We start from the raw sequence: 14,620 nt of genomic DNA, 5'->3' as shown, positions 1-14,620 counted from the left end.
AGCCTGCCATTTGCTACTCTTTAAAACATATTTGCGGGGCACCTGGGTGGCTCAGTGGGTTAAAGCCTCTGCCTTCTGCTCAGGTCATGGTCCCAGGGTCCTGGGATCGAGCCCCGCATCGGGCTCTCTGCTCGGCAGGGAGCCTGTTTCCTCCTCTCTCTCTCTGCCTGCCTCTCTCTGTCAAACAAATAAATAAGAGCTTTAAAAAAAAAAAAAAAAAGATTTAAAACATATTTGCTTCTTCGGAATTCATACTCAGCCCAGTCTGTCCACGGAATGGATTCCTCCATGCCCAGTTGGCCGGCCCATCAAAAACTCCAGTGGCCAAAACGAGTTTAAGCTTCCTGCTCCCTCTCACTTCTTAAAATTTCCACACTTCTTGTCAGGGGTCACTAACCGCTTACCCCTCTATCAGAAGTTACCAGAACACAGTCTTCTGTCTCCACCATCCGTATTTGTGGATGAAGGAGGGATGTCACCTAAGACCAAGTTTCCCCAGGTGTCAGTTTCCTCTTCCCCCAAATCCTCTTACACTCTGTTTCATTCGGGGGTTCACATGTACAAGCTACGAGCACCCCGGGAACTTCTCAACTGCTACCCCAAGAAACAGAGAATCACTACAATTCATCATGCAACCTGCCTTAAGCTAAATTTAAAAAGAGAGAGAGAGAGATCTGTGTGTGAAGTTACTATAAGCACAAGCAAAACCATCATTAGCCTCTTGGCCTGAGTCCCTAAAACTTTACTCCTCACTGAGCAACACACTCGCTGAGGGGTTACCAAGCTCCCTCCGGCACTTCCTTCAAAAGTTTGGAGAACGGGGAACAAATTAAAGCTTTCTTCATAACTTTACACACGATTTCTTCCTATTGGCAGCCTACAGTTAGAGTGATAAGAATTCTCTGAAATTTTGTTCAAAGTATTTAAGGAAATATGCTCAAAAAATGGAAGCCAGCTACAGTTCACACTTCTAAAACTGTTCTGATAAAGCCTTCCAGGCGCCAGACTCGGCAGCCCACCAGGAGAAAAAATAATATTCTGGGGACATTTCTACAGACTTCAATCTCTGAGGAACAATAGGGCTTCATTTTTACTACTCTTTTAAGCAGCACATATCTGTGCAAAGAAGAAAAAAAAAATAGAGAGAACTTTTTTGGAGCCAATTTGGTATGACACAATTTTTGAAGTGGTATAAGGCAATAGCAGGAATTATTTCCAGGGATGGATAAAAGAGAAATCCTCCTCTAAGGGATACCCAATGGCATGGAATGTAGCCGTATCTTCACAACCATTAGGGGATTGAGCATTTCATAACCACATTAATAATGGAGGTCAGAGATTTAGTTTTATAGACAAGAAAATCTTTTGACTCCAGCCTATCAAAAAAAAAAAAAAAATACCCTGATTTTCAGACACAACACAAATTTCAGGGAATCTATTTCACATGTAAATGCTTGTTATGATAATGCTTCCCAAAGCCTTTCTGCATTTGTGATTATCATATCACATCCACAAAAATACTGTAAGTGTTGGCTGACCCTAAGGAGCAAATGACAAAATAGGTCCAGGTATAAGGTCACAAGAGAAAGCAACTGATTCCATAATCCGGATCCCAGAATTCAGAATCCTAAGTCAGCATTCCCTCCAGAATGGCACAGTGGCCCAGTACCCAAAATGCACCAAAAGCAACTAAACAAACCCTCGTTTATGAACCAGTTTTGACAATGAAAACAAGATTGGAGGTGCGCCTGGGTGGCTCAGTGGGTTAAGCCTCTGCCTTTGGCTCAGGTCATGATCTCACGGTTCTGGGATCGAGTCCCGCATCTGGCTCTCTGCTCAGCAGGGAGCCTCTTCCCTCTCTTCCTCTGCCGGCCTCTCTGCCTACTTGTGACCTCTCTCTGTCAAATAAATAAAATCTTAAAAAAAAAGAAAAAGAAAAGAAAACAAGACTGGATGTATGGCCCATCATGATTCACGAAGTAATTACTATACATCAATTAATATCCTAGGATTTGAGGATCAATGATAAAAAGACAGACGACCAGTCTGGAGTGGGGTAGAGAGATGCATGGTCCTATGTGACCAGAGAGAAAGGAACATGATGTACTTAGGGGGCACACATAGGATATGATATAGAAATATACATATAGGGACACCTGTGTGCCCCATTCGGTTAACCATCTGCCTCTTGATTTCAGCTCAGGCCATGATCTCAGTGTCCTGGGATCAAAGCTCGGCATGGAGCTCTGTGCTCAGCGGGGAGTCTGCTTCGGAGCTCTCTCTTCTCCCACTGCCCCCTGCTCGATCTCTCCTCTCCCTCTCCAAAATAAATACTCTTCTTAAGAAAAGACATATATGTATATATACATGTATCTCTGTGGGATCTGTGAAATAGAAAATCACATGTTTGCCTAAGAAGGACATCTTAACTCACTCTTCCCAAACAGGCTGAAACACCCTTGGGCGCGGCCACCTGGAAGACGGTTACAGCACACACAGCTTCCGCCCGTGAGCCCCGGGGTGGGGCAAACAGCTGGCCTGTCACGTTTAGGTCCCTGAGCCCATACGGGCGTGTAATCATGCTTCATGTGGAGGAAGCAAAGGCCAGAATCAGAGCAAAAGATACGTCATCTTTATTGTTTAACAGTAGAAATAGTTAATAAGGTGTTTGAGATTCACAAAATACTAAGTTCTTTGCTGTGTAGGTGAGATCCACAGTCTCTTTTTTTAATAAGATTTTTTCTTACTTATTTTAGAGAGAAAGAGCATGTGTGTGTGCAATGGGGGGAGGGGAAGAGGTGGAGGGAGAGGCAGAGAATCTCAAGGACTCCGCGCTAAGCACGGAGCCTGACAGGGGGCTCGATCTCGCAACCTTGAGATTATGACCTAGGCTGAAACCAAGAGTCAGAGGCGTAACTGACTGAGCCCCCCAGGCGCCCCGAGATCCACAGTGTCTAACCTGCCTTCAGAACAACCTGAAAACACAGGAATTATCTCCCCATTATCAATACTGACGCTCAATAGTAACTTATCCACTTGCTTAAAAAAAAAAAATAGACAAGATATGGACTCAATCAAGTCAGGATACAACTATTAAAAACTCCCTCCATCATTCGCTCCATTGCCATATACACTACTGGTACACACAAAGTCAGGGAGCAAGAAAATGTTCCCTTAAAGAGGACACCCCCCCCCTAGGAAAAAGGAACACATTTAACTATAAGCTTCAGAATTATGTTTTTAGAATAAGAATAAAATGAGGAATAAACTGATAAAACATGGCAAAGGGTAATACAACTACCTTAGACAAATAATATAAATCAGTAAGAAATGAGGCAAAAATGAGTTGAGAAATATGCAGAAGATACAAAAAGACAATTTATAAAGAATTACAAGAATATCATAAATTTATGTAAGATTTAACCTCAGCCATATTCATAGAGAAGAAAATTAAATCATAGGAAAACACAATTTTCCCCCTAATTGGAATGTGTTGCCTGGGTTTTGTCTTTTTTTTAAATTTTAATACCCAGTTGTTGAAATCATGGGGAAACTGGCACACTCCTCTCTCCCTAAAGGAAATGTAAATTATATAACCTTTCTGCAGGATAAATTGACAACATGTATCAACAGCCTTGAAAACATCCATTTCTATGAAGTAACCTACCGAAAATAGCCTGATGAAAACTATTTAGCTTTAATCACAGCATCATATATCCCACCAAAAAGTGAAAATGCCACCAATCTCCCAAAATAGGAAGTTATTTAAGTAAATGATGTTATGTAAAGGTATGGAAAACAGACACTAAAAATGAATGCAAATTATATGAAAAAAAGCCACTTTACATGTTAAACAGTAACAAAACAGAATATGAGGAATCTTCTGAATTTAAAAATGTATATGGATTAGCATTTCTACTAAAAATAGAGTCACTTCTGTGACTTGAGATCATGCATGAACTTTAGCTTCCTTTCATCACTCCTGTATTTTCAAATTTCTAATGATCGTGCATTACTTTTGAAAACAAAAAAAAAGAATAAAACATTATTCAAAAAAGAGAAAATATTTCACTAATACACTGCACAATTCTCAGGAAGACACCAACTTGCTAAACCAACTCAATACATCTCTTAATTTAAAAACAGAAAATCTAGTTGTAGCACTGAACAGGATACATGTAATACACACTCAAAGGATGTATGTTGTTAGTTTCAGTCAGGCATTCAGCTAATTAACGAAATTCTTCCCAAAGCAGAAATATAATATTCTTTCCAAAATTTAAAGGCATGCTTTGTGTGTGTGTGTGTGTGTAATGGTGTAACACATAACAAACAATTGTGTTTTTGATGGACAGATAATAAACAAAGCAAAACACTTGAAACTTTGTCATTAACGCTACGTTATTGTGTTTCTATGGGTGTGTCTATGGGTATGTGTGTTGGGTGTCATATTCAGTACAGTTTTCTGCTTAACCTTCTTCACCTCCACTATCATGAACACTTCCCAGTTTCTTGGAAGACATAACCCCTAACTGTGTAATGGCCCTTTGGATAGAGGTGTCTTACTCTATTTATGCACCTATGGTGCACTGAACATTATTACTCTTTTGCAACCCAACTCAAAGCAGAGTCTGATCCACATACTACAAGCCCCAAGCTCCCTGCACCACCTTTCTCGACCTGGGTAAACATGACATGATTTCTATTGTCTCTGAGACTTTTCAGATGATGCCCATTTCACTGTTCTGCTTTCCTGGAGCTCTGCTCCACCTCCTTATCCAGCGACTCAAAAAACCAAAAACCAAAAAAAAAAAAAAATTTAAAAACCACAACAGAGTCAGCACCAGTGAGGACTGTGTTAGAGACAAGAGACTGGATTTTGGTTTTCTTAGATTTGGGAGACTTGGTTTGCTGCCAAAGAAGTAGCTCTTCCTGGAAATTAAATTATTGCATTTCTGAAGGTAAAGACTGCTAGGTTGCTCTAATGTTTGAGAGTCCAAACAAAATGTTTGAGAGAGAAGAATAAAATTTATTTTAAGAAGTGAGCTTTTTTAAGGTTGAGTAGTCATGCTTGGAGTCAAATAAAACACCTCGTTTACTTAAAAATTCACTTTTTTCTTCTTTCCTGATGGTGTCCATTTTTGCTCCTGTTAAAAGTTTAAACATTAAATACCAACCAAACTCTAATTTTCTACACTGGGGTAGAAAGCGCTGTAGATAACAGCTCGCATGAATCGTCATTTATATATGGTTTGGGAAGTCAGATGATGACACTGTCCCTTTTATGCCCAATTCTCACCACTTACAAGGCCATCCAATTACTGACAGTCAAAGTCTAACGTGGAGAGTAGGGAGGGAACACGGAGAATGAGTTATTTTAAAGTTGGCAATACATAAATCAGCTGAATTTCGTGGACCATACTCTCTATAAATCAGCCAGGACATTAGACACTCTCCTGATAATTCCTGATATAGTGTCAAAATGCCATAAAATATTTAAGGAGTTCAACTTCTAAGCAAAATCCTGTGGAAGCTATTATATCCAGAATTCTACAACCAGAATTCTTTATAAACCACGTCAATGAGGAACACTTCTTGCCTACTTCTGATATTTTTCCAGGTAAAGGGAACTTAATTCATGTGACACTCTGGCCTCTCTCCAACCCTTCACTTTCTCTGTTTCTGAAAAATAAAGGAAGCATCTTGGCTAGTTCCTTCCTTCCTCCCTCTAGAGATCTTCCTGCCTGCAGAGAGGCAAGGCTAGACTCTAGGGCTCGGAGACAGCTCTGTCCCTGTGGGGAGAGAGGATGGGAGAAGGCCAAGGTCCTGAGTTGTCATCTGGCCTCACACCCAGCTACGTCTAATCAAAACTCATCATTTCACCCATAGTGGCTACTCCTTTACTTCTTTTCCTTTCAAAATACCAACTTTTTTCAGAAGCTGTAAGGGTTCTGGGATGCCACTTACTGGGCTTCCTAAGGACACCCCAAATCCACATTTTGGCACATTTTATAATTTAACATAAATGTATGCCTTTTGGGCGATTTATGTTGTTGCACATTTAAAAGAAAAAAGATTACAATAAGCATTGTAAGATTACTTGGAACCTCCAAACCAAAAGAATAAGCTATATAAAACAGGTATACAAAATGCATTTTCTTAAAACATACCTACTGTATCAACTTTTGAAAGACAGTTATGATAATCACATCTATGAAGCAAAAAAAAAAAAAAAAAAAGGTATTAATGAGAAAACTCTAGCCCTTACCTATGCAGGATAAATGTATCAGCTAATTTCAATGATAGAATTAAATTCTAACTATTCTTCATCATCTAATGCTACAAATTAAGCATCCCACTTAGTAATAAGTTATCATGTGAAATATGTAGAAATTTTGACACTTATATTTATTTAACCAAACATAATTGGCTCACCACTTACTTTGAGCCAAAAAACAGAAAGGTCTTTTATTATAACACGTATTTTACCCTGGTAACTTATAATTGGCACTTCCCACAACAACACATAAATTTGAATATAAATAACCGTATTTATTGTCAAAATGTTTTTCTGGCTTAAGATAAATTAGTCTCTTGTTACACAGGTCACATTTTGTAACAAACTCTAAGGTACATCCAACCGTTATTTTTGTAAAAATTATGTTGCTAAAGATCATGCTTCTCCTTTGTAGGAGCTGGGCATGTTCAAACCCAGAGGAGCTGGCACTTTACTGAACGTACTCAGAGGGAGGTAACAAGTGAAAATTATCATGTGTTGTCCAAAAGGTACCAGTGCACACACTTTTATTTCAAAAAGTTGATTTTAATAGGGGGAGTGGGTCTTCTCTTTAAGGTTTCTTTTTTGTTACAATGATATTATGATGGGATTGGTTCCCTGTGGTTCCCAACAGAGCACATGTTTAAAATGTGACCTCACAGAAAGGGAGTTCATGTTTCTTCAACTCTCTATAATATTGTTTGTACAAACCTTGTAGAAAATGTTCTATTAATCGGGTGAATGATATAACACTAACAGAGAACATCAAAGTTTTATAATTTCTGACTCTTTGATTAGAAGCTTTTTTCTAAGATTTTATTTATTTATTTGAGAGAGAGAGAGAGTAGCAAGAGAGAGAGAGAGAGAGCACAAGCTGGGGGAGGGGCAGAGCGAGAGGGAAATGCAGACTCCCCAATGAGTAGGGAGCCCAAAGCAGAGCTCCATTCCAGGAACCTGGGATGACCTGAGCCGAAGGCAGACGCTTAACCGACTGAGCCACCCAGGTGCCCCTAGAATCTTTTTTTTAAAAATAATGGTGGTGGGAGATATAATTGGCTTTTCTTTTAGCTTAACTAATATATATTTTAAAATGTAAAGGACTGGTATGCTGTAGACCAGAAAACTCAATATACTTTATGCAAACCTACATAATAAAATAATATTACAATAGGAATAGGGAAAGAATATATCCATTTAATAGCTTTTGTTAGAGAGGTTGGAGACCTGTATAACATTTAGTAATACACAAATGAAGTATAAGTATCTTTCTTAATAAACAGATATATATCTCCTGTGTTTGCATAAATGTTTTTAATATACAAGCCACTTATGCTTTTATTTACTTTATCCTGAAATCAATCTCTTCAGATATTCTGTTCTTTCCTTTTGTACCCATTTTACAGCTGGAAAAAAAATACTGAGCTTAAGTCTAAGTATCACATAAATGGTCAAGGACAAAGCTATAAAGAGACACAGTTGGGATCCACCCAAAGCCAGAGCTCGCTCCACATCTCTGTCTGCACCTACGCAAAGCAGAATCCCAAATAGCATTGCACTATAATATAAACATGTTTCATTATTTTAGATATGTATTTTATATATAATATAGAGGTTATACATTATACAAACACACACACCCACACACCCACACACACATATAAATAATCTTTGTAGGTCGAGGCCCAACTTCTTCCTCTAGAAATATATTTCTGACATGAAATGACAATTAATGGAATAATAAGTTCCAATAGATGTAATTCATCTTGCAAATAACTTCTCAGGAACCTCACCAAGGGATACACGTGAACATGTGTCTAAGATGAAACGCTTCTAGAAAGTACTGTTTGCAATTTGTCAAAAACTAATTGATATAGAGTATAGCTTCAATATCCTAATATAGCTAAGACATTTCCTACAAATCAATTAACTGTGATATGGAGCTTGAGATCATACTTAACAGCTATATGATCAAAAGATAAACAATTGGAAGTGTCATCACTACACATTTTTGCTATGAGTCTTAACGTTTTTAATGGACTAAAAGCACAGTATGATAAAATATTTCAATGGGTTTCCTGTGTCAGAGGCACTGTTTGTGAACATAATTAGATTCATGAAACCCAACCAGGCAGCGTATTAATCAGTGGGTTAGACTGGCAGACAATGTGATAGAAGCTATTTATCTATGACACATTTAATATTTTACATTAATACAAAAAGCTGTGGCTTTGGCATATCATCAGATAAACTTGAAGCCAGCAACAAGTATCGTGAACTGTTCCCACTCAAATTAACTTTTCACCCACATCCACATAACACTTATCACAAAGCCATCGAAGTCCTGAGAACACCTTTGGAATATGGATGATGAAAACCATCATGGAAGCCAACAAAGAATTTGGCTTGAAAATGTATTTCTAACCTGTGAATCAGCCATAAAGACCCCTTGTACCACACCTTCTGTGACAATACTGTATTTAAGAATAGCTGCCTGAGTTCTCTTGGTATTCACGCTCTGAATGGTCATTCAGAAGGAACTCATTCTCTGAATTCGGTGGTCCAGTTGAAATACTCGCAACTATGTGGCATCTTCTAAAGATAAAAATCTTTATTTAAAAAAAAAAAAAAAAACTTTCAGGAAGAGCACACTAGCATCACTAATTCCCCACCACAGAAGTAAAAATAATGTTTCCACAGAGAAACAATCATAAATGACTGTCCAAACCTTTTGTGGATAGTCATGAGAAAAAGAAGAAGGAAAAAAAAATTGTGGCAGTTCACAATGCAACAGTTTCCACTTTAGTCCAACGGGCTTGTTACAACCAGATACACTGGTCCACAGAAAGTATAACTGACTTCACAGACAAATTATAAAAAATGATTTTAAATGTAGCTTTACTGTTTTCATACATAAGGAAAACCTGATCAAATTACAGAACTCACCAACAATCCCACCTAAATGCATACCATATCAAAGAGAACTTTGATAAAGCACCACGGGAAGTAATGAGTTCTATAATATTTTCAGGAGAGCCCTGCATATTCAATTGTATGTCAAAACTAATGTCATATTTGAGAATATGATTAACTTCATTTTTAAGCTTAAAGGTCATTATGAAAGTGACATTATCCTTCGAAATTTTTTAACAAAACTATAAATTGCCTTTTCCTACTAATTTCATTGGAATTTCATTTTCTCCCCGATGAACCATTTCACTGGGAGAAAGTCTTGGCTTCCGTTCTACTGCGGAAGATGTGGAGTTGATGGAAATATTGTAATTTGACAGTGCATGACTTTTATTACAAACAATGAAAACATTAGTGACATCTATAATGATTAGGTTGTACAACTACACAAACATTCACCAAATTAAATAACTCCTTTCCGCAAGACTATGACAATTTTATTAGAGCAACAACCTCAAGTGCTTACTACAATTGCCATTCAATCAGGTAGTATCACTTTCAATCCACAATATAACATAAAACTCACATACACAACACATGTAGTTTTGTCCATGCTCTTCGGCGGTTCTCTGCACACAAACCTAAGCACAGAACAACATCTACTAGTCCTTTAAGAGTCATGTTTAAAACTGAACAGCAGACTGAAAAAGGAAAAAAAAAAAAAAGAAAGAAAGAAAGAAAGAAAAGGAGCGTCTCCCTCACTTTGTGCTTCTTTTTGAAAGAAATTTTATATTAAAACAAAGCAGCGAGCACAACAATGTGTTCAAAGCGCTCTTGGGGAGTTTTTCTAGATGTGAATAAGGTGGAACTAACACAGTAGAACACACAGAACTAACCACACCGTTCAGCTGGCTCCGGCCCTATGCACCTTGCCAGTCCTTCCTGCAACGCTGAGACTTGCTAGTTGTATAATTACAGGCCTTCCCAATTTCACCACCTAACTCGGAATGCAAGCATCTTCATTCAAGTCCTGAGATCCTGTGACCCACAGAGCAGTACGGATGCCACTTAACATTTTCCCCTGAAACATGAAAAATGGATTCTGCGTGTGGCAAAGAATTTAAGGCAGTTTAAAGCATCCAGTCCCTATTTGAGGATGCCTGCTCACTCTCCCAGAATGAGCCCCCCAAATCACGCATAGGTTCATCCCTGTAATTCCACATGAGTCATATCAAACACTTCTCCCTGGGATTTTAGAAGTGGTACAGCTTGAAAGCCTTTGAAGCCGGTAGGTGAATTACTAACTGCAAGGAGACGGACTGGGCTACCACCGGAGTCCGAGCTAGAGGGAAAGATGCACAATGAGAGAACTCTTCGTAGTTTGACCACCTCCCTATTTTCATGGAAGTCGGTGCAGAAAATTGCAAGCATCTTACATATTGGTCACATAGTTCCCAAAAGTGAAAATCTATGCACGTCAGGCCCGACAGCAGGCTTATAACATATCCCTTTTCTACACCAACGTATTTGCTTGATAACATTAGGCATGCATGTTAACAACACCTTTCAGGGCCAAAACAAATCAGATCAGTTCAACCGAAGCACACAAGGGGAACAAAACATCTTGGATCCACAACCTGCCCCTCTTTTTCTGTACATACACACCCTTCACTTCCCCTCCATTTACATCTCAACACAACTTTAGGCATTTTGGAAGTAGCTGTTCTTTGTTGGAAACACACGCATAAGACACACACACACATACACACACACCCCCAAAATCCCTAAGACTGTTTTCCTACCACAGGACCAAGGAGGCTGCACCACCTCTCCAGTGACTTAATTCTGAACGTAGTGGCTCGAACCAGCCGAGCAGCAATCGATGAAAACACATCACACACCAGAATAAGAGGAAGGTCGGCGAAAAAGAAAAGCAGCTTTGCTTTCAGCCATTAATTACCGATCACCCAAATATCGCATCGCAATCTCCCACGCACATGCACAAGCGTTCCAAACCTGGGTTTCAGGCGGCGCTTTCCAGAGCCTCGCTATCTATTGTCAGGACGCAGAAGCCCCCGAAACCTGTGAATCGAGCTGAAAAGGCTTCCTCTGAAACCGCTAAATATAGACCAAAGGGGCTCTGGGTCTGGCAAGCAGCGGGAGACCGAAGAAACGGCCATGGACGCATATGACTAAGTATTTCCATTTTGTTCTAGCCAAACATCGTAATGACATTGAACATAAGGGCAAAAGACTAGAGGGAAGTCCTCCCCACCCCCACCCCGTCTTCTCCGTATATTAGGGACGTCATGAAGGCAACGGGTATGTTCTTGAAGGTGGCGGGGAGCAGTATTGTTGGTGTTGCCCTATATACGCCTCCGCCGGGGGAGAGGGGTGGCAGGGAGGGGGAGCACGCAAGAAGCCACTTGCTAACCGCTCCGAGAAAGGCACTAACCCCGGTCCCCATTCCAAGCAGAGCTGTCTTCCGAGAGGGGACAGGGCGCGATCGCAGTCCTCCCCCGGCTGGCAGGAGCGCGCGGCGGCCGCCAGCCGGCCGGGAGCAGAGGACCAACCCCCACCGGCGGCGGCGGCGAGGAGGAGGAGGGCGAGGAGGAGGACGGCGCCGAGGAGGAGGATGCGCCTGGCCCCAGCAGCCCAGCGAAAGCAACTCACCCAACGGCGCGGCGCCCGACTGCTTCCTGGAGAACATGCACCCGCCACCGGCGACAGCTCCTCAGTCCGGGAAAAGGCGTGCGCGCCGCCGCCCGGCTTCAGGGCAAGGTCCTGACCTTGCCCAACTGCAGCATCTTCCGCTTTTGTTGTCTGAGCGCGGCCGCGGGACGGGCGATACTGGCGGGGAGCAGGGGCGAGCGCCGCGGGGGAGAGGCGGCTCCCGACGCGAGTGCGCGGCGCCCGGCCCGGCGGCCCCTCCGAGCGCGGCGAGCGCAGCGCCCCCTGCCCGGCTCCGCGGATTCCGCGGGCTCCGCGGGCTCCACGGGCTCCGGGCTCCGGGCTCCTCCAGGCTCCTCGGGGCTCCGGGCTCCGGGCGCCGCCGCCGCCGCCGCCGCCGCCGCCCCCCGCGCCCGCCGCTCCGCTCGGCCGGCTGCCGCCGCGGGCGCGAGCCTGGGGCCGCCGCGGCGCCCGGCGCCGAGCGCTCCCGTGCTGCGCCCCGCGCGTGGCCCGCGCCACCTGTGCCGCCGCCGCCGCCGCCGCCGAGGGCGAGGCTCCTCCCGCGGCGCGCGGCAGCCTCAGCCTCCACCTATGCCTCGGCGGCCGGCTCGGGCGCCCGGCTAGTGAGGAAGCGTCCGCCCCGCCGCCCAAACCTGCCCTGGGTGCCGAGCATGCCCAGTGCCGCCGCGACCGCGCGGCGCTTCGCCGTGCGCATTCCACTTCTCCTGGTTTTCGCGGCAGCAGCAGCAGCAGCAGCAGCAGCAGCAGGGGAGAGGGGAGGAGGCCGCGGGCTGGGAGAGGGCCGAGCATCCTCGCGAACGCACCGCCTGGCCTCGAGATGGGTGGATGCTCGCCACCAGGAGAAAGCTGGAAGGGACCCCGGGAAGGCCTGGAACCCCGGGGGGAGGGGGCCGGTTCCTTGGTTCACGCGCAAGAAGCTGACCGTTTATTGTGGTGGGGCAGATGTCAGCCTGCAAACAAAGGGGCAGGGGTGGCGGGGGTTCTAGAGCAGCCTGGGGGTGCGTTGGGGGAGGTAGGGGGCAGGCTGAGCGTGCATGCCACTGGGTGGAGGTGAACGTTCTGAAACCCTGCAGTTCTAGAGCAGGGAGGGCAGGACACCCGTCTGCGCTCTTCCCCACCAGCGCCGGCCCAGTTTTGGTCACCTCCAGCACTTAGATGAGACATGTTTTCGCAGATGGACAGACTTTCTTCTTAAACAAAATCCCTCTGGTTTTGAATCTGGAATGTGCGTAAACTTATTTCGAGAAGGACCTTTGTCCGCTCTGGCACTAGACTAGATGGCCACGACAAGTTCAACTCTCGCGCCCCATCTTGTGTGTTCCTACTTCTGCACCTTCCCTCCCTCCTCGTCCCCCTTTCCCAGGCTAAAATGGAAACCTCCACCTGTTCCTTCTGCACAGTTTTCCTGTAGATCCTGCATTGCTCTCTCCACTTTCAGACTGGTTTTCTGTATCACCGCACGGTTTGACAGCTCATTGACCGTTGAGACTTCTCTTTGCCTCTCTTGCGGTGAAATAAAGCAACAGAATCACCGTGGTGAACGGTGAAAGAATTGCTAGAAAACAAGACCCATGTCATGGGCCATGGAAGTCCCCTGGGCCTTCACCCGTGTCCCTCTGTTTCAGAAATCACGACAGGGCTCTCCCCTACTGCCTTCGGAACACTTGGGGGGGGGGGGGGCAGCCTGCCCCGGGGGGCCAGGGGCAAACGCTCTTCCTACTAATTATTAAGCCCCAGCTCATTACCCCTGACCCTGTAGGTCCCAGAAGGTCTGAGAATGTGATCTCCACTCCAGCCGTCCCCAGAACTGGTCGGGGAGACACAGATAAGCATGAAAGAATACAGGAAATTGTAATCAGAGGGATTCGGGGACTTATTCTCCCTAACAAAGTGCTTCTTATTGTGTCAGAAGAGATTACCCAAGAAAGTTAAATGACTTGAATATTTATCCGGGGCTATTCTCTGTTAAACTCTGATTTGAAGTGAAAGCAAAGGCAAAAAAGTTTTAGGCAGGTTAAATAGGTAGAAATAAATGCAAGGAGCAGCGTATTAAGACAAGGACTTTTGACGACAGTGCAAATGTTCCTTTTTAATCTCCGAACCCCAAGACTGGGGAGTGTATATACAGGCTCCGCCTCACCTCAGAGGTAGTGCTCCGGCCTGGCTCCGAGTTTTAAAGCCCGCTCCGTATTAAAGACTCCTGAACCCTGTGAGAGAAGACACTGCAGGGCCTTTTTTCAGCAGGTGTTAAACTATATTTTTTGTTTCAGCCCTCAGAAAGGCAGTTCAATTACTGTGGAGTACTTGGTACAAGACAAATTAGCAGCCCTGTATCCATTAGGCCACATTATATTTTAAAGGATGTTCTGGGTTCACCTTACCCTCGGTCAGATTTTTTTCGGGGGTCAGGGGGAGGAATTGGTTTTTTACCTGTCCTCTTCCTCTTCACATCTTCACATCTTTTAATTCAAGAAGTCATAGTGGGGGGAGGTGCTAAGGGGAGGTTATACTTTGGATTGAAGTACGTACATTGTTATCAACCATGGGAAATATGTGTCTCTTATGCCTATATAGATCTAAGAAAACAATTCTCTTGAGTTTCTTGGAGTTATTTCTTGAAATGAGGAATGGTGAATCCTTTCCACTAGCCGTAGTCCTTGGAAACGACCCACAGGCAGTCCCGATAAACTTCTGTAGAGCGGGGGTGAGGGGGGATGTTTAAGGGTGGTGATGCCCTGAACTACT

General features: G+C 43.5%; 1 protein-coding gene across 2 annotated transcripts in view; it reads right to left on the bottom strand.

Annotated features, from left to right (window-relative positions):
* Window positions 1–11,894, bottom strand: part of CTNND2 (catenin delta 2) — a gene marked incomplete at its 5' end in the record, with an annotated part of 906,977 nt that extends 895,083 nt beyond the window's left edge. For both annotated transcript variants that reach the window (XM_080804204.1, XM_080804205.1), the window contains one exon: window positions 11,858–11,894. In XM_080804204.1, coding sequence (XP_080660330.1) covers window positions 11,858–11,894 — 37 coding nt within the window. The remainder of the gene's footprint in view (window positions 1–11,857) is intronic.
* Window positions 11,895–14,620: the final 2,726 nt, after the last annotated feature.

Source organism: Martes martes, assembly GCF_963455335.1.
Source record: "Martes martes genome assembly, chromosome: 5".
NCBI classification, from domain to species: Eukaryota; Metazoa; Chordata; class Mammalia; order Carnivora; family Mustelidae; genus Martes; species Martes martes.
Note: the sequence above shows the minus strand (reverse complement) of the source record. Positions and strands in the feature narration are given on the sequence as shown.